This window comes from Mobula birostris, chromosome 1 (genome assembly GCF_030028105.1).
Source record: "Mobula birostris isolate sMobBir1 chromosome 1, sMobBir1.hap1, whole genome shotgun sequence".
Classification (NCBI taxonomy): Eukaryota; Metazoa; Chordata; class Chondrichthyes; order Myliobatiformes; family Myliobatidae; genus Mobula; species Mobula birostris.
This window is the reverse complement of record NC_092370.1, coordinates 35,288,032-35,308,267: the sequence shown is the minus strand read 5'-3', so window position 1 is coordinate 35,308,267 and position 20,236 is coordinate 35,288,032. Positions and strand designations below refer to the sequence as shown.

The 20,236-nt window shown below is 41.7% G+C and overlaps 1 protein-coding gene across 1 annotated transcript; it reads left to right on the top strand.

Annotated features, from left to right (window-relative positions):
* Nucleotides 1–3,313: 3,313 nt before the first annotated feature.
* On the top strand, nt 3,314–19,763 carry LOC140195319 (XK-related protein 9-like). Its single transcript, XM_072253475.1, has 3 exons — nt 3,314–3,772; nt 12,622–12,809; nt 18,195–19,763. Exons 1-3 carry the CDS (start codon nt 3,468–3,470, stop codon nt 18,929–18,931), a joined length of 1,230 nt encoding a protein of 409 aa, XP_072109576.1. The 5' UTR covers nt 3,314–3,467; the 3' UTR covers nt 18,932–19,763.
* Nucleotides 19,764–20,236: the final 473 nt, after the last annotated feature.

Here is a 20,236-nt window from a genome sequence, read left to right as displayed (position 1 = left end):
CGTGTAGAATGTGTGACGAAGAGGTGGTGCATTTGATGGATAGTGCACTTGAAAATATATTTGAGGTGATACTTGTGAGGTCACTGAACTTTTGCACGTTGCTTGTTTCTCAGTCTTTGCTTATATATAGTTTTTATTTGTTTTTCTATTGTACTCTATCTTCCTGTAAATACCTGTAAGAAATAAATCTCAAGGTATTATATGACATATACAGTACGTACTTTAATAAAGGTTGGTTGGCATCCGTCTGTCTCGAAGGACAATGGGTGATGATGATGATCTTCACAAGCCTGGGTGGAAGGGATGGAAGGAAATCCTGAGATGCCCAGTCGTCAAGATCCCCCTCTCGGCTTCACCGGTTTAATAATAAACTTTGATAATAGCAATGGATGGCTGAAGTGAACATAGACCATAGAACATAAATAGTACAGCACAGTACAGGCCCTTTGGCCCACAATGTTGTGCCGACCCTTCAACCCTACCTTACCAGATAACCCCCCCCACCTTAAATTCTTCCAAATACCTGTCTAGTAGTCTCTTAAATTTCACTGGTGTATCTGCCTCCACCACTGACTCAGGCAGTGCATTCCACGCACCAACCACTCTCTGAGTAGAAAACTTTCCTCTAATATCCCCCTTAAACTTCCCACCCCTTACCTTAAAGCCATGTCCTCTTGTACCGAGCAGTGGTGCCCTGGGGAAGAGGTGCTGGCTGTCCACTCTATCTAGTCCTCTTAATATCTTATATACCTCCATCATGTCTCCTCTCATCCTCCTTCTCTCCAAAGAGTAAAGCCCCAGCTCCCCTAATCTCTGATCATAATGCATACTCTCTAAACCAGGCAGCTTCCTGGTAAGTCTCTCCTGTACCCTTTCCAATGCTTCCACATCCTTCCTATAGTGAGGCGACCAGAACTGGATGCAGTACTCCAAGTGTGGCCTAACCAGAGTTTTATAGAGCTGCATCATTACCCCATGACTCTTAAACTCTATCCCTCGACTTATGAAAGCTAACACCCCATAAGCTTTCTTAACTACCCTATCTACCTGTGAGGCCACTTCCAGGGATCTATGGACATGTACCCCCAGATCCCTCTGCTCCTCCACACTACCAAGTGTTCTGCCATTTACTTTGTACTCTGCCTTGGAGTTCGTCTTTCCAAAGTGTACCACTTCACACTTCTCTGGGTTGAACTCCATCTGCCACTTCTCAGCCCACTTTTGCATCGTATCAATGTCTCTCTGCAATCTTCGACAGTCCTCTACACTATCCACAACACCACCAACCTTTGTGTTGTCTGCAAACTTGCCAACCCACCCTTCTACCCTCACATCCACGTCATTAATAAAAATCACGAAAAGCAGAGGGCCCAGAACGGATCCTTGTGATACTCCACTAGTCACCAACGCTCCAATCCGAATGTACTCCCTCCACCACGACCCTCTGCTTTCTGCAGACGAGCCAATTCTTCCCTGGATCTCATGCCTTCTGACTTTCTGAAGAACCTTGTCACATGCCTTACTAAAATCCACGTAGATCACATCCACTGCACTACCCTCATCTATATGCCTGGTCACCTCCTCAAAGAACTCTATCAGGTTTGTTAAACACGATCTGCCCTTCACAAAGCCATGCTGACTGTCCCTGATCAGACCATGATTCTCTAAATGCCCTTAGATCCTATCTCTAAGAATCTTTTCCAACAGCTTTCCCACCACAGACATAAGGCTCACTGGTCTATAATTACCCAGACTATCCTTACTACCTTTTTGAACAAGGGGACAACATTCGCCTCCCTCCAATCCTCCAGTACCATTACCGTGGGCAACGAGGACATGAAGATCCTAGCTAGAGGCTCAGCAATCTCTTCCCTCGCCTCGTGGAGCAGCCTGGGGAATATTCCATCAGGCCCTGGAGAGTTATCCGTCCTAATATATTTTAACAACTCCAGCACCTCCTCCCCCTTAATATCAACATGCTCCAGAACATCAACCTCACTCATACTGTCCTCACCGTCAAGTTCCCTCTCATTGGTGAACACTGAAGAGAAGTATTCATTGAGGACCTCGCTCACTTCCACAACCTCCAGGCACATCTTCCCACCTTTATCTCTAATCGGTCCTACCTTCACTCCTGTCATCATTTTGTTCTTCACATAATTGAAGAATGCCTTGGGGTTTTCTTTTACCCTACTAGCCAAGGTCTTCTCATGCCCCCTTCTTGCTTTCTTCAGCCCCTTCTTAAGCTCCTTTCTTGTACCCTGTATTCCTCAATAGACCACTCTGATCCTTGCATCCTAAACCTCATGTATGCTGCCTTCTTCCACCTGACCAGATTTTCCACCTCACTTTTCACCCATGGTTCCTTCACCCTACCATTCTTTATCTTCCTCACTGTTACAAATTTATTCCTAACATCTAGCAAGAGATACCTCAACAACGACCACATGTCCTTAGTACATTTCCCTGCAAAAACATCATCCGAATTCACACCGGCAAGTTTTAGCCTTATAGCCTCATAATGTGCCCTTCCCCAATTAAAAATTTTCCTGTCCTCCCTGATTCTATCCTTTTCTATGATAATGTTAAAGGCCAGGAACGCTTGTATTATCTTTGGAGAATCTATCTGGGAGGGTTCCTACGCTGTTCATACTTGTGCAGGAAATTATTGATACGCCCTGCTTAAACGTCAGGGCCCTTTGGGGAAGAGGGAATGGGAGGCTAGACTGTCAGTACCCTAAACTGGTGTAATTGACGGCGCAAAGTTTCGCGCCTCTTGCATCCAGGTTCAGTCTTGGCGTCCAGTGCTAAAACTTGCACTTTTCCCGTGGCTCCGCGCGTTTCAGAGTCATGCTGATGTGTAGATTAATTGGCAATTCTGAACTGCTTCTGATGTGAAAGTAATTGGCGGAATCTGGGCGGGGTGATGGATGTGGAGGAAAGAATGGAATTAATGCAGAGTTGGTGTCAGTGGTTCGCTTCCGTGCTGTATGACTTTCTAGGAGTCAGATTTCTCGCAACCGGGTAATTCCAAGTCGAGAAAGCAGACCGCCTCCACCGAAACTGAAATTAATGCCTTGTGTTCGAGTCGCTGTAAGGGCTTTTACTGAGGTAGGAAACTGTTTGCCTGTGGGAACTGGCCATCAGTGTTTTCATATTAGTAATTAAGAAAAAAAGAAGTTGCAAAACTTCTCTATAAGGATGTCAGATGATTTCTAAACACATGAACGAGCAACCGCACGGAAACAACACGCTGAAATCCTTCGCCTCTTCCTCGTCAGTTTACATACAGATTTTATCCCCAACACTGGAAATACAGTAACCTGTGTCATTTGACGCTCACGCTCGTCCCAACCCAAATGTAAACTAATCTTAACGATGAATCAATTAAAGCGTCATTTCTGAGAACCGGGTCATAGAAAATGGAAAGGATATAGATTGAAAGCAGGGAGGATTAACGGTGGATTATGGCAGTCGAGCCAAACTTTGACAAGTGCAGCTTTGCGCTGACCCTACTCGGATTTCTGCTGTACCTGACCGACATTGGGACCGATCTCTGGGTTGCTGCAGTGTACCTTAAAGACGGACATATTGTGTGGTGTATTCTGGTGGTGTCTGTGATGCTTGTCTCTGCTATAATCCTGCAGAGTTTCAGCTGGTCGTGGTACAAAGATGATGAGAACAGTTCAGATGGACGTCACGGTCCGCACGCCCGAGGCTGCTGTTCGTGGTTCGGTGTACTGCATGTTTTCCAGATGGGCGTGCTGCTACGGTGAGTACCACTCCGCCAAATTTGTCTCCCGTTCGGCCAGTTCGCTTAATCCATTTCTAATAATATTCGTCTAGCTGGTGCGAATGATCGGGAAGTTTAGCTGACTGGGCAAACGTGGCAAATTTGGAATTACCTGTACTGGGAATTGGAGAGGAGGCATATTTTATCTTAACTATGAAAAGTTTGTGAAATTGGGCGGGGTTTATTGGCAATTTGCTAATTTCCTAGCCCATCAAGGCTCACTATTTTTTTCCGGAGCAAAAATCACTCACTCAGCTGGAAACCACATTGTTTTACACTTTGAAAGGACGTAGAAAAGGTCCAGTTCGGGGGATTCATACAGCACATCATGAAAATGATATTGGCTGTTGGTAGTTCAGCATGGTTGACAATGATCACAAATTGCAGAAACACCTCCCACACCCCATTGCAGACATCCCACCCTGCAAAAACTTATTTCAGGGAGGTATCACTACCTTATCAAGGAAGTAGCACCCCCGCCCCCCGCAACCCCATATCCCTCCCCTCCCCCGTCGGCCTTCAAGTGCGTATGTAGTACTTTGTTTAGTGATTTTGTCTAATCTGTAAACCAAGTTGGGTATATGCAGAAAATGTGACATTAAAATAGGTACTTATATTATATTATCATGTTTATTCTATTACAACTTTAAGCAAGTCTACAGGGAATTTGGCCTCATCACGTAGGACATCAATAGCGTAGTTATTAGCAGCTAGCCAGCTAGTTTAAATAACGTTAGCTATGCTAATAAACGAATGACACCTGTTAAACTCACCTCAACATGTTTTTTGCATTTTAACCCACCATGGACAATAGAAAAGTCACTGTTGCAAACAGTGCAGCGAGCAGCACTGCCATTATTTTTTGAGGACGACTGTAAAGCCCGCCCACAGAAAAGTGATAGGTCTACTTAGCAGGGGTCCCCAACATTTATTGCACCGTGGACCGGTTTAATATTGACAACATTCTTGCGGACTGGCGGACCGGCCGACCCGGGGGGAGGGGGCGGTGTTAATCACAACCGGAATATAGGTGATAAGTCAATTATAAGTCAATAGCATCAAAACATTTTAAGTAACGTTTGGATATTAAACACGCAACGCATATTTTCCTTGTATGAACATATAAAATCATTGCAACACACCAATATCGCTGAATCAGTGGGAGCCCTGGGCTTGTTTTCCTGCAACAAGACGGTCCCATTGAAGGGTGACGGGAGACAGCGATACTCGAAGGGGATTCCTTCTGTCCAGTCTACTCTGCAATTTAGTTTTTGTTGCATTCATTGCAGAAAACTCCGCTTCGCAGCGATATGATGTTGGAAATGGAAGCAGCGTTTTCAGTGCTTTCATGGCTATCTCAGGATATTTAGCCTTGACTTTGATCCAGAATGCCGGCAGAGATGTTATGTAAAACATACTTTTCAGCCCACCGTCATTAGCAAGCTCGAGGAGTTGATCTCCTTCCCGCGCTGACATGGATGAAGCGCGGGTAATGATCTCACGTGTGTTCAAGCTCAACAGTGCGTGACAGGGAATGAGGAAAGGTGTCGCTGACTCATCTCGTTTCATATCGCCAAATCATATCGTTCCCTCGCGGCCCGGTGGATGGGAACACTCTTAGTATGAAGAGAGACCAATCAGGATGCTCGCTCTCCCTCTCTTTCTCAAAAAAATCTATTTCCGGGATATTGTATATAATTTCCGGGCGTTAGGGAACCACTATCGATATGCGGGAGACTCCCGGAACTTCCGGGAGAGGTGGGATGTCTGCCATTGTTACCCATATGGAAATCTGTTTGACAATAACACTGGCTAAGGGAGTGTAGATGTCAACTTTCCTAGTAACCTCATCAAAAAATTCAATAAGATTTGTCAAACATGACCTTCCACGCACAAATCCATGTTGACTGTTCCTAATCAGACCCTGTCTATCCAGATAATTATATATACCATCTCTAGGAATATTTTCCATCAATTTACCCACCACTGACGTCAAACTCACAGGCCGATAATTGCTAGGTTTACTCTTAGAACCCTTTTTAAACAATGGAACCACATGAGCACTACGCCAATCCTCCGGCACCATCCCCATTTCTAATGACATTTGAAATATTTCTGTCAGAGCCCCTGGTATTTCCACACTAACTTCCCTCAAGGTCCTAGGGAATATCTTGTCCGGACCCAGAGACTTATTCACTGTTATATTCCTTAAAAGTGCCAGTACTTCTGTTTCTTTAATCGTCATACTTTCCATAACTACCTTTCTTGTTTCCTTTACCTTACACAATTCAATATCCTTCTCCTTAGTGAATACCGAAGAAAAGAAACTGTTCAAAATCTCCCCCATCTCTTTTGGCTCCACACATAACTGTCCACTCTGATTCTCTAAGGGACCAATTTTATCCCTCACTATCCTTTCGCTATTAATATAACTGTAGAAACCCTTTGGATTTATTTTCACCTTACTTGCAAAAGCAGCCTCGTATCTTCTTTTAGCTTTTCTAATTTCTTTCTTAAGATTCTTTTTACATTCTTTATATTCCTCGAGCACCTCATCAACTCCAAGCTGCCTATATTTATTGTAGAACCTTCTCTTTTTCTGAACCAAGTTTCCTATATCCCTTGAAGACCATGGCTCTCTCAAACTTTTAACCTTTCCTTTCTACCTAACAGGAACATAATGATCCTGTACCCTCAAAATTTCACCTTTAAATGACCTCCATTTCTCTATTACATCCTTCCCATAAAACAAATTGTCCCAATCCACTCCTTCTAAATCCTTTCACATCTCCTCAAAGTTAGCCTTTCTCCAATCAAAAATCTCAACCCTGGGTCCAGTCCTATCCTTCTCCATAATTATATTGAAACTAATGGTATTGTGATCACTGGACCCGAAGTGCTCCCTAACACATACCTCTGTCACCTGCCCTATCTCATTCCCTAACAGGAGATCCAACACTGCCCCTTCTCTAGTTGGTACCACTATATATTGCTGCAAAAAACTATCTTACACACATTTGACAAACTCCAAACCATCCACCCCTTTTACAGAATGGGCTTCCCAGTGTATGTGTGGAAAATTAAAATCTCCCACAATCACAACCTTGTGCTTACTACAAATATCTGCTATCTCCTTACAAATTTGCTCCTCCTGTTCTCGTTCCCCATTAGGTGGTCTGTAATACACCCCTATAAGCGTCACTACACCTTTCCTATTCCTCAATTCCACCCAAATAGCCTCCCTAGACGAGTCCACTAATTTATCCTGCCACAGCACCGCTGTTATATTTTCTCTGACAAGCAACGCAACACCTCCCCCTCTTGCCCCTCCTATTCTATCACACCTGAAGCAACAAAATCCTGGAATACTTAGTTGCCAATCACACCCCTCCTGCAACCACGTTTCACTAATAGCTACAACATGATATTTACAGATATCAATCCATGCTCTAAGCTCATCCACCTTTCTTACAATGTTCCTAGCATTAAAATAGATGCATTTAAGAAACTGTCCACCTCTTACTCTCTGTTTATCCTTAATGGAGCAAACAACTTTGTTATCTTTTTCTTCCTTCTCCCCTACATCTTCGGTCTGAGTGCTCCCGATCTCTGTCCCCTGCCTATCCTCCCTCACACACTGTCTACTAGCTTTCTCTATTTGTGAACTAACCTCCTCTCTCCTAGTCTCTTCAATTTGATTCCCACCCCCCAACCATTCTAATTTAAAGTCACCACAGTAGCCTTCGCATATCTCCCCGCCAGGATATTGGTCCCCCTAGGATTCAAGTGTAACCTGTCCTTTTTGTACAGGTCACACCTGCACCAAAAGAGGTCCCAATGATCCAAAAACTTGAATCCCTGCCCCCACTCCATTCCCTCAGCCACGCATTCATCCTCCACCTCATTGTATTCCTACTAATCCCGAGATTACTACCTTTGCAGTCCTTTTTCTCAACTCCCTTCCTAACTCCCTATATTCTCCTTTCAGGACCTCTCCCCTTTTCCTACCTATGTCATAGGTGGCGTTGTGGATAATGAAGTAGGTTTTCAAAGCTTGCAGAGAGATTTAGGCCAGTTAGAAGAGTAGCCTGAAAGATGGCAGATTGAGTTTAATGCTGAAAAATGTGAGGTGCTACATTTTGGTAGGACTAATCAAAATAGGACATACATGGTAAATGATAGGACATTAAAGAATGCTGTACAACAGAGGGATCTGGGAATAATGGTGCATAGTTCCCTGAAGGTGGAATCTCAAGTGGATAGGGTGGTGAAGAAAGCTTTTGGAATGCTGGCCCTTATTAATCAGAGCATTGAGTACAGGAGTTGGGATGTAATGTTAAAATTGTATAAGGCATTGGTGAGGCCAAATTTGGAGTATTGTGTACAGTTCTGGTCACCAAATTATAGGAAAGATGTCAATAAAATTGAGAGAGTACAGAGGAGATTTACTAAAATGTTGCCTGGGTTTCATCTCCTAAGTCACAGAGAAAGGTTGAACAAGTTAGGTCTTTATCCTTTGGAGCGTAGAAGGTTGAGGGGGGATTTGATAGAAGTGTTTAAAATTATGAGGGGGATAGATAGAGTTGACGTGGATAGGCTTTTTCCATTGAGAGGTGGGGAGATTCAAACAAGAGGACATGAGTAGAGAGTTAAAGGTCAAAAGTTTAGGGGTAACATGAGGGGGAGCTTCTTTACTCAGAGAGTGGTAGCTGTGTGCAATGAGCTTCCAGCAGAAGTGGTTGACGCAGGTTGGATATTTTCGTTTGAAGTTAAATTGGATAGATATATGGACAGGAAAGAAATGGAGGGTTATGGGCTGAGTGTAGGTCGGTGGGACTAGGTGAGAGTAAGAGTTCGGCATGGACTAGAAGGGCCGAGATGGCCTGTTTCCGTGCTGTAATTGTTATATGGTTATATGTTATCACAATAGCAGTGTTAAGGATCTTTTCCTTGGACCCATTTAGTCTGTTAGCTGTGGTTTCCAAGTGCCTGGCCCCAATGTTATTTGCAAAATCTGTAAAGAGTGTTGATTTAGTGTCCCCAGTTAGTACCTGCTCACCAGAATTACTGACGATTGGAAATTGTTGAGAGTTAGGAAAGTTGTGCTGAATCACTCAGTGTTGATGGACCAACATGTTTTGTACATGGACCCTACAGATATAGGTCATTATTCATCTTTCCACATGGCTTACTTAATTTTTTATTACAACTTATGTCTTGCACTGTGCTGCTACTACAAAACAAATTTCATGACACATGTCAGTGATAATAATCCTGATTCTGATTCAATTGTACATGAAGCTCAAAGGATCACATGCAAAAATGGTAATACTATCACAGTACCAACAACACAGGTTCAATTCCTACCACTGAATGTCTCACCACATTCTCCCTATGACTGTGTGGGTGGGTTTCCTCCCATATTTCAAAGGTGTACAGGTTAGTTTAATTAGTCACATGGGTGTAATTGGTAAGCACGGGCTTGTTGGCGCAGACGGGCCTGTTACTGTGTTGTATTTCTAAATAAATAAAGAAAAATCCGCTCTGGATAATAATTATAGACAAAAGTCTTTCTTTCACTTTGGCCAGAAAGAGCTACAGTTTACATACAAATCAGTGAATTCAAATGAATCAAGGACAGTGGAAGTAATCAAGCCAATTGTCTTTGTTCTTGCCATGAAATTGGAGGAATGTAAGCTGCCATTTTGTGAAGCTGGTCTGCATCCTCCATTTTGTGAAATAGCTTTGCTTGGTCGAATCAGTGTTTTAAAGCAGAGACAATGATGCTCCAGGAAATATGCAGGACTAGAGATCAATTCCAAATAAAAAATTACTTGTGAGGTGTTCTTTGCTATGATATAACATGCAGTTTTTTGAATGATGAGGTCTGAGTGATTCGAGCTGTTTACTGGTTTGGTAACTGATTTAGAACAAGGAGCCATAAATTACCAGGTATCTCTTGTGGAAGTGGGCAATAAATGGATGCTGGCTTGGACCAAAGCCAATAAGAAGGTGATATAGGTCACTCAGATGACCCACGGCCAACAAGACTGAAATGTGACTCTTGAACTGGTAAGAAAAGTGTATAAATGCAAAGGCTTCGAATGCAAAGCAGAGACAACTCTCCAGAGACCAACCATCACATGGGGATCAGAGCAGGACCATGAGGAATGCATGGCCAGCATAGACTCCTTTTACTGGCATTTCCTTTTTCTATTCTTTGACTCTTCATGGAGGCTCAGGAAAACGAAGTAGGTGTGCACAGAGGTGTTCTGTTGTGTAATAAGCTTCTGTTGAGATAGTAAAGGTACTTGGCAACAATTACAGATTCTCTCTATGCCTCTCTGATCATTATTACTAAGGGGTAGATCCTTGTAACAACCTCAAGGTTAGATCAAGGACATGGGCATGTCATGATCATCAGGGTGATGACATCTTGTTTGTCATTTGATACTGCAGCATTGGGCATTGTGATATTGCTGTCAGATTGAATGAGTAGCTGGTGTTGTGTAGGAGGTGAGGATCAATTCTGGTGGAGATGCTGCTGCTAGGTTTGCCTACAAGAGGATCCTGTCAATGATTGCCAGGATAAGCATTTAATCTGCTGAATGAATTTGAGACAATGTTAACTTGACTACACACGGAGTTAAACCCCAGTTAACACCCTGCAACCATTTTTATGCCAGCTACCATAATGTACATTGAAAATACCTGAAGGGTTTAATTTGATGCCGCTTTGCCATTTACTAAACTATCAAAAAATGCAATGAAAAATTCAACTTTCACCTTCACTAGACTTATGTCTGTCTTTACCTCCTTTTCTTCCCTGTCTGTAATTTGTCATATTGGTTATCTGACATCAAGAATGAGCAGAACTTTGTCAGGAAATTGGAAAGATCGCAACAGAAATAGAGAACTAAGTTTCCCTGACATCACCATTAGTTTAACTTCCAGTGAATATGGTTCTGGTACACTCAATCTCCCTTCCTATCAATAACCCATTATCAGAGGGTCTTGGTTGGTGAATTGTTGTTATACTGACATGTATGCTCCTAATGAAGATAAATTATAGATTCTAGATCCAGTGTCTGAAATATTTGAAGTATTCAAAGAATGTACAAATTACACAAGCTTGATTTGTTTGCTTACAGGCAGTTGCAAAGCAAGGAACCTGAAAGAACGCAGTTTTTGAAATCAGACCAACCCCCAATGTGCACATAGAAAGAGAGACAAAAAATCATGCAAACAATAAAACTGAGCAACAACAACAGTATTCCGAACCAAATTGAGTCCTGAGATGCCAATCCCCAGAGCAGCCCCGAGTAAGGCCAAAGTTGATTCAGTTCATCAGATTAGCCAGGCAAATCGCTGCAAAGTTCGCAGACGTGAAGCACAGCAGCCAGGGGCAGTTTCACAGCTGTAGCATTGCGGAGAGAGGAGTCCCCAGTCTATCTGGGCTGGTGTTTAAATTGTCCGAACACAGATCACACCTCACACTAGGACCCGGGCCTCATCACGGTGAATTGCTTTGGGCCTAGATTTTGTTGCCAAAGAATCTATTCTTGACCTCTCCAAATTGGCTCGGCACTTGGAGCGATCCACCCTTGCACCCAGGCTGGCTGGAACTCTTCATCAGCTCAGGCAACTTTTGTGGAAAGGGAAATGGGTAACATTACAGGACCCATCATCAGGAAAGAAGGAAAAGAAAAACAAAATTAGTTTGGTTAGCTGTGAAGGTGGTGGATGTCTGGACAGAACAACGGGAATGTATTTGATATGTTGAGACCAGATGACTGAATGTGACGGTTAAGTAGTAATTAAAATCAAATTAAGCTTTTTATTTTGAGTCCTTGAGGCCCTCTGCTGGGCTCAGCCATGGATGTTGCATCCCAGCTGCCCAGGTGATATGCAAGCCAGGGCAGTACAATATGGAGAACAATTTGCTGCCCATGCAGCAGGCTCCCCCTCTCCGCACAGCTGATACAGCAGAGACCGATACGGTTCGGCACCAGCGACCCCACAGAAGTTGCCAGTCAGCATTGAACTCGAGCTAGCACTGACTAAGAGACTTCAGCTCCAGATTTTTCCTCTGGGTTTACTCTAGCCTTCCCCAAGAATGGGTATAGCCACAAGGCAGCAGAGGTTTGAAATCAGAGTTTTCCTTCTCGTAGGTGAGGTGTCAACCATGGCCGATGAGCCCAAAATGATTGGTTTTAAGGTGCCAGTAACTCACCTTTTCCCCTTCTCCTGCCAGCAGAAATGGTTCTGCCAGGCTTAGCAGCTAAGCCACACGTGAAGGCCAGGAGCTGGGCTTGATTGTTAGAGGCCATTTGAGATGCAGACCATTGGGAGCATTTAATAGGCAGTGGGAGCTTCTCCCCCACTACCGCCCCTGTCCAAAACAACCTAGCAGAACCATTCTTTCTAATGTGTTCTTAATGGCAAGAATGTGGAACATACATGTGTTCTGTTTCATTTGTTTATTCCGATTCCCTGCAGTATTTACATGATAAAAATCTGTTGCCCTACAGGGCCCTTCTTAATCTATCAAATCCTATATTTAATAATATATTCTGAATAATTACAGAATCTGTTTTTCTTTAGTAACATCCAGAAGCTCTGGTAGTTTTGTTTTGGACATGATTCTAAATTCTTTATTTCAAATCCTTTAAATGTAAAGCACATTACATTAGTTGTCAGCATGAAAATTTAATGCTTTTCATTGCACCTGTGCACTTATGTACTTGTGCTTATGACAATGAACTTGACTTTGACTTTTGGACTTTGTTATTATATTTAGAAAAATGTTTTCCTCCTTGTTTTTAAAGGTTTATAGAGGCACTTAAATATGGATACAAGGCAGCATTCAAAAAAGAGGAGACCACCTTGTTTGCCATATACTCAGCTACAGATTTAAGCATGTTACGATTGTTTGAGGCATTTTTGGAAGCAGCACCTCAACTTGTTCTTCAGGTCTTTATTCTGCTGATATCGGATGATAGAGAAAATATTCAGTGTAAGTTTACTTTTATTAAACCTGTTATTGCTGTTATGTACTATTGTTTAAAATTGGTTTATGAATTAAACAGTGGATTTTCCTGGGTCTAAGCACAGTTGGTCCATATGCTATATTCTACAGTCCTGTCTCATGGTTCTCCTTTGATACACCAAAAGATTCATGTTGGCAGCCATAAATTTACCAATATCTAATTAATTTTCCAATTTGCTTTATACCTTAACAATTAAGTACAGCTTTTGTGTTCTTCTTTGTTGGTGTATTTTATTTCTGGCACTTGGTAAGAAATGAATATAGCTTAGAGTGGCAACTGACTCTCCATTTCTGGCTGCTGGAATTGAAGCAGTAATGTTTTAGTTTATGTTTGAGAGGATTCAATTCTCAGCATGTGACTTGTCCTTATGGCCTAGGTAGAGCAATAGCAAACTTTTTGTATTTTATTAATGGGAGATGGGTACAGGTAGCAGAGTCAGCATTTATACCAACTTGAGTTACCCCTGAGAAACTCATGTTCAACTGCCTAACAAATGTATTCAGTATTGTTGGAGCAGCACCCATCCCAGCAATTGGAGAGCATTTTCATCACATGTCTGACTCGTGCCTTGTGGAAGATGGAAAAGCTTTGTCTGAGGAAGTGAAACACTTGCTATACGATACCTAACCTTTAGCCTGCTCTTGTGGCAAATCACTTCTATGTCTAGTCTAGATGAGTTTCTGATCAAAGCCATCCCCAGGTGGGTTGTCAGTAATGCCAGTTACGTCGAACATCAAGGGTAGGTGGTTCCACTCTCTTGTTGAAGATGGTTGTAGCCTGGCGTTAGTACTGGTAAATTTAACCTGTCACTTCTCGACTTCTGCCTGAATGTCTAGAACTTGCTGTGTGCAGGCAGTTACTGAGGAGTTGCAAATGGAATTGTACATTGTGCAATCATTAGTAAATATCCATATCCCTGAACCTATCATGTGAGGAAGGTTATTGATGATTGGGTCAAATAAACTCCCCAGAGGAACTCCTGCAGTGATGTACTGCGTTAAGATAATTGATCTTCAACTACAGCCTTTCAACTTTGGTTTGTGAACAGCTTTCCTCTTAATTCTAACCGATTTACCTGGGTTATTTAATACCATACCCTCTTAAATTCTGCCTTTATGTCAAGAACCGTTATTGTCACCTCGTCTTTGGAATTCTAATCATTTGTATGTACAAACTTGGATTGGTTCTGTAATGTGGCCTCAACAGAATGTACAGGTTGTTGTGGTATAAATGCAATTGGATCACTTAGTTAACAAAACTTTCAATATTTTTTTCTTAATGAGTGAGCCCAGGCAAATGCCATGATAATTATTTGCATTGAATTTGCCCTGCTTTTGGTGGACAATTCATAGCTGGGCAATTTTCCATGTTGCTGTATTAAATGGCTGATTCTGGAGCACAGGTTTATGGGACTAAAGATGGCATGATGTCTTGGGCACAGCTCCTCTCTATCCATTGCTCTCAGCTGTTACTTCCTATCAAATGAAATGAAGCTGAGGTGAATCATCCTCTCGGTGCTTCTGAATGAAGATAGATACAGCCTGCTTTTGGTACTGGCTTCTGCTGTTGATAAAGAAGGAAATGAACCATCCAGTAGATATTCAGTTGTCCTGCCCTACATAACAGAATGCTGGCAGACCTCTGCATTTCCATTCATTATTTGTGGCATAGCCTAGCTCTGGATAGGCCAACTTTTGCTAGTTGCCTTGTTGGCTGTGTATCCTCACAATTACGTCAGTAGTTAAGAAAGAGGTCTTAGGACAGCTGATGCAGTCTTGAGAATGTCTCTGGCTAAAGACCTCCTGTCAAAGTATATTAATTATCAAAAAATGTGTAAATTATACAACTTGAGATTTGTCTGCTTACAGGCAGCCACAAAGCAAGAAACCTGAAAGAATCAAATTGAGTCCTTAAATTTGTATCTCCAGAGTGGGCCCAAAGCCTTGGTCTCAGTTCATCATATTAGCCTGGCAAGTCTCCACGAAGCTCAGACAGAAAGCACAGCTGCTGGGGATATGTCACAGCCTTAGGTCTGTGAAGAGAGAAGTGAACATCATAGGGAGAGTGAGTGAAATCGGTCTGATATCCTGCTTTTCTGGTCTATCTGGACCAGAGTTTAAATTGTCCAAGCAGCAGATTGTGCCCTGCATTTGGACCTAGGTAATTGCTCTGGCATCCCTAATTATATTGCCATTGCCACCACAGGAGCTGATTAGTGTGAGACTCATCTAATAACATTGATGGTCCTTCTGTGTCCTTGATGTCAGTTCATAGCTGATTGTTCTATAGAGAATTCCATTTATGATACAGGCACAACATGGTGGCTAGTACACTGCCGTTCTGGGGCCAATAAAATGATGTAATTTTGTTGTAATATTAAATATTTCAATCAAGTTTTCTGCAACAATTTTTTTAGCTGTCACAGATGTTCTTGATATAAATACATGTGGAGTGTAGACTCAGTTTCAAAAAAGGGTTTGCCCAGAAAACATTCACTTCAAGACAAAGATTGATTGCAGTTTACAATGTGGATGGGGATTATCGGATTAGTGGTATCCTCTCCAGGCCTTTTTCATGGCAACTAGTATCATTTATTTGGTAGAGTCTGGCTGGATGGGTGTGCTGGCATTGGAGAGGGTCCAGAGGTAGTTTACAAGGATTATCCTGGGAATTAAAGGGTTGATATATGAGGAGTGTTTGATGACTCTTGGCCTGTACTTGTGGAGCTTTGAAGAATAATAGGGGATCTTATTGAAACCTATTGCATATTGAAAGGCCTAGGTAGAGTGGATATGGAAAGGATGTTCCTAGAGTGGGGGAGTCTAAGACTTGAGGGCACAGCCTCATATTACAAGGATGTCTCTTTAGAACAGAGATGAGGAAGAATATGTTTATTCAGAGGGTGGTGACTCTGTGGAATTCATTAGCACAGACTGTTGAGAAGGCCAAGTCATTGGTTATATTTAAGATGGAGGTTGTGTTTTTTGATTAGTAAGGGCATCAAAGGTTATGGGGAGAAGGCAGAAGAATGGGGTTGAGAGGGATAATAAATCAGCCATGATGGCAGAATAGACTCGATGGGCTGAATGGCCTAATTCTGCTCCTCTGTTTTATGGTTTATCATCATTGCTTTTTCCTTTTCCTTTTAATCCCTTCATGATTAAGTACAGTAAATTAGCTACTCTGCACTCTCACTTTCACTGAGAGGGTGAAAGAGCTCTGCCCTTGATAGGGTGACTGAGAGCATCTTTCACCCTTAACAACTTTCAATTCCCTGTCGCTGACCGCCTCATTTTTGCCATGGATATCCAGTCCTTGTACACTTCTATCGCCCATCCAGAAGGCCTTAAAACTCTCTGCTTCTTTCTCAGCTCAAGACCCAACCAGTTCCCCTCCTCCACCATCCTCCTCCACCTGGCAGAACTGGTCCTCACCCTCAACAATTTATCCTTCTACTCTTCCCACTTTCTCCAACCTCAAGGGGTAACCACGTGCCCCAGCTGTGCCTGCCTTTTTGTCGGCTGTATAGAACAATCCCTGTTCCAAGCCTTCCCTGGTAATGCTCTTGAAGTCTTCCTGCACTACACTAATGATTCCATTGGTGCTGCTTCATGCACCCATGCTGAGCTTGTCAATTTAATCTATTCTGCCTTCAACTTCCACCCTGCCGTTAAATTCACTCAATCCATTTCTGGCATGTTCCTCCCCTTCCTCAGTCTCTCTGTCTCCATCTCTGGAGTCAAACTGTCTACTGACATCTTTTATAAACCTTCCAATTCCCATGGATACCTTCACTATACCTCTTCCCACCATATCTCTTGTAAAATGGTATTCCCTTTTCTCGGTTCCTTTGTCTCAGCTGCATCCATTCCCAGGATGAGGCTTTCCTTTCCAGGACATCCAATATGTCCTCCTTCAAAGAACGGGATTTTCCTACCTCCACCATTGATGCTGCCCTCAACCGCATCTCCTCCAGTCCTTTACATCTGCACTCACCCCATCTTCCCAGGGCCTTAACAGTGATAGAGTTCCTCTTGTTCTCGTCTACCACCCAATGAGCCTCCACAGCCAATACACGATTCTCCTGAACTTCTGCCATCTTCAATAGGGTCCTACGACCAAAAAAAATCTTTATCTCCCTCATCCCCACCATTCCCCACTTTCCACAGGGATTGCTCCTTCCATGATTGGCCTGACCGTTCTGCCTGTTTGTTGGCAGAATCTCAGATGGTGATGAGGGGGTGCACATCAGATGGAGTTGAGAGGGCATACAGGAGTGAGATATACCAACTAGTTGAGTGGTGTCACAGCAGAAAACTTGCACTTAATGTCAGTAAGACCAAAGAACTGATGGTGGACTAAAGAAAGGGTAGGATGAGGAAACACACACCAATCGCCATAGCGGGAGCAGAAGAGGAGAGAGTGAACAATTTCAAGTCCCTGGGTGTCAATATCTCTGAGGACCTAACCTGGACCCATCATATCTATGCAGCCATAATGGCAAGACAGTGGCCATATTTCAATGGGTGTTTGAGGAGATTTTGGTATGTCACCAAATTTCTGCAGAAGTACCATGGAGACCATTCTAACTGGCAGTATCACCATCTGGTATTGTGGGGTGGGGGTGGTGCAGCGCCATAGGATGGAAGCAAGCTGCAGAGAGGTGTAAAATTGGTCAGTGTCACTGTGGGTACTAGCCTCCTTAGTATCCAGGACATCTTCAAGGAGCAGTGCCTCAGACAGGTGGTCCATCATTAAGGACTCCCACCACCCACATGTCCTCTTCTCATTGCCATCTGGAGGGAAGTAAAGAAACCTGAAGGCACACGCTCAACGATTCAGGAACAGTTTCTTTCCCTTTGCCATCTGATTTCTGAATGGACATTGAACCCACAACCACTACCTCACTACTTTCTTATTTCCTATTTTTTGCACAACTTATTTAACTAATCTATACTTACTGTAATTCAGCTTTTTCTCTCTATTATGTACTGCTGTAGGAAGTTAACAAATTTTACTGTACATACTGTGACATTAAATCTGATTCTTCACTTGAGTTGTTAACTAAACCCATAGTGGCAATGGTCTTACTCAACTTTGCTCATCAATTCCTAACTCACCTTGCTGCAATTCAACATCATCCTGACAATAATTTAATAGTATATTAAATGCTAGATGAAAGCATAGTGAGTGATGATATCACGCTATGAAACATTTTTGTATTTTCTCAGAATGTACAATGACAGAAGTTGTAGAGTGCGAAAGATTGCAGTTTATTAATATTAATAATTAGTATTGAAATTCTGAAGATACTGAATTATATTTGACACTGTGTTCCTTTTCTTTTGCAGATGTGTCTGTGATTTTGTCATGCATGAGCATTTCATGGGCTACTTTGGACTACTATGCAACACTAAAGAAATCTTTACCTGACCACCCAACACTAATTTGTGGATTCCCTTATTTATTGTACTTCTTTTATAAGTTATTGACACTAAATGCAAGAATTTTGCTCATTACTCTTCTGACTACGATTGATATCAGATTTATGATTGTCTACTTGTTTGTTTCATGGCTGATCATGATCATCTGTGTCTGTGTGCAGAAGACTAAGTTTTGTTCATCCAAGATCCAGGAAGGCATTTACCGGGCAGTGGTTGCCATCATCTTAGTTTTCACCTTTTTCAATATAAAAGATAAGAACACGAGAATAATTATGTCCATCTATTATGTATTTAGATTTGTTGAAACTATTGCAGTACTTGCTATCTGCTGGCTTCTGAAAGATTTTATAGATGTTAAAAGCTACAGTCTCCCTGTTGGTTTTACCATTGTGTTCTCACTAATTCTAGGGATCATTTGTCTTGTATTGTACTACAGTTGTTGCCATCCAACTGGTAGAGACATTAATCATACTGACAATGCAGTACAATTACCCCTATCTTGTGATGAAATTGATGGATACTCAACTGAAAAAAACTCAACAGTTATACTGAAGAATGAAAATGAAAATAGCATTATGATAAATTCAGCAGATAGTAAATCTGGAAATATAAATTATAGAATAAAAAATTGTTTAAGTATTTAATTAAGAATAAACCACCACTGGAATGAACTTGACTTTCCTCTACAGATGGAGGTTGTTATATTTGGTGTTTTTAACAAAAACATTTTGCACATCATCATGTTTCCATTGGATTGTATTTATAATTTATAAGGTGTTTAAATGCGCAAGTTTTTAAAATGAAGCTCTACCTGTCAATTTAGGCATATGTTAAAGATTCTACGGCATGGTTTATGAAACAACAGGGAGCTTTCTGGACAGCAAGGGCTAAAGTAACTCCTTGCTCAACCAAGGTAAACAACTGACGGTTGCTCATCTCATTTTGGGATCCTGTGTAGCATTTCTTTGCATAATAATCAAAGCATAGCGACAGGTAACTGGAAAATGAAATGCTTTGCAATATGGTAATGTGCTAAATAAATGCAATTCAAAGGATGGTGGTAATCTATTTAATAGATTATAAATACTGATTCTGCTGTTAATAATTTTTGAATAGAGATCTTAAACATGCTTTAGAATTGATACACTGTAAATATAATTTTTAGTGGCCATGTAAAGTACAAACACAGGTAAAGGTGCAATTTTCCACTGTGGCTGCTTTGAATTAGTACAGAAAACCTATTGTTTTTTTTTAAAGTACAGATCGACCTTCAATAATCCGGTACTGATTATGCTTAATGTGATCCTTCTGTAATTCGGCATTTTCATTAATCCGGCACTTCTCAGGTGCCAATGGTGCTGGATTACTGAAGGTCAACCTGTATTCTGACTTTATTGTACAATGTTATTATCAGCACCACTGAAATAATAATTTATTTTAATAAATAAGAAAGTAAAATTTTAATATTGCAAATATATTTGGTCTAAAATTGAGATTTAAAAATGAATTGGAAAATAAGTTGCCAAATGAAGAGGTAAAGTTAGCAAAGAATGAATAAAATAACACCATGCAAACACAGAGTTCTCTCTCCAATCAGTCAGAAAGCTATTTAGTGGTTGGAATTTTGAATTGACTTACCAATTTCTCACCAGTTGTTTAATTAAATATGATAGAAATCAAACAGATTTTGGGATTAGAATCACTATTCTTTTAATTATTATCAAGAGTAGGAGCCTTGTATCAATTTTCTGTCTGTATTTTATTTTGTGTTGTGCATTATTATGGGTAGTTTGTCACATGGTTGAGGCATGATAGGTGTAAAGAGTATAGTTGTGTGTTCATGCTTTGTCTTCAGTGCAGTTTTTAGTCTAAGTTAGAACCAGAGGCAGTTAGAAAAATATAACACATATATCGTGTGTGTGTGTGTGTGTGTGTGTGTGTCTATGCAT

Excerpts from the sequence above, each read along its gene's own strand:
- LOC140195319 (XM_072253475.1), top strand. The coding sequence starts at position 3,468 with ATGGCAGTCGAGCCAAACTTTGACAAGTGCAGCTTTGCGCTGACCCTA. Across the intron at positions 3,773-12,621 it reads CAGATGGGCGTGCTGCTACG|GTTTATAGAGGCACTTAAAT; the intron begins GTGAGTACCACT and ends TTGTTTTTAAAG. Across the intron at positions 12,810-18,194 it reads TGATAGAGAAAATATTCAGT|ATGTGTCTGTGATTTTGTCA; the intron begins GTAAGTTTACTT and ends TTTCTTTTGCAG.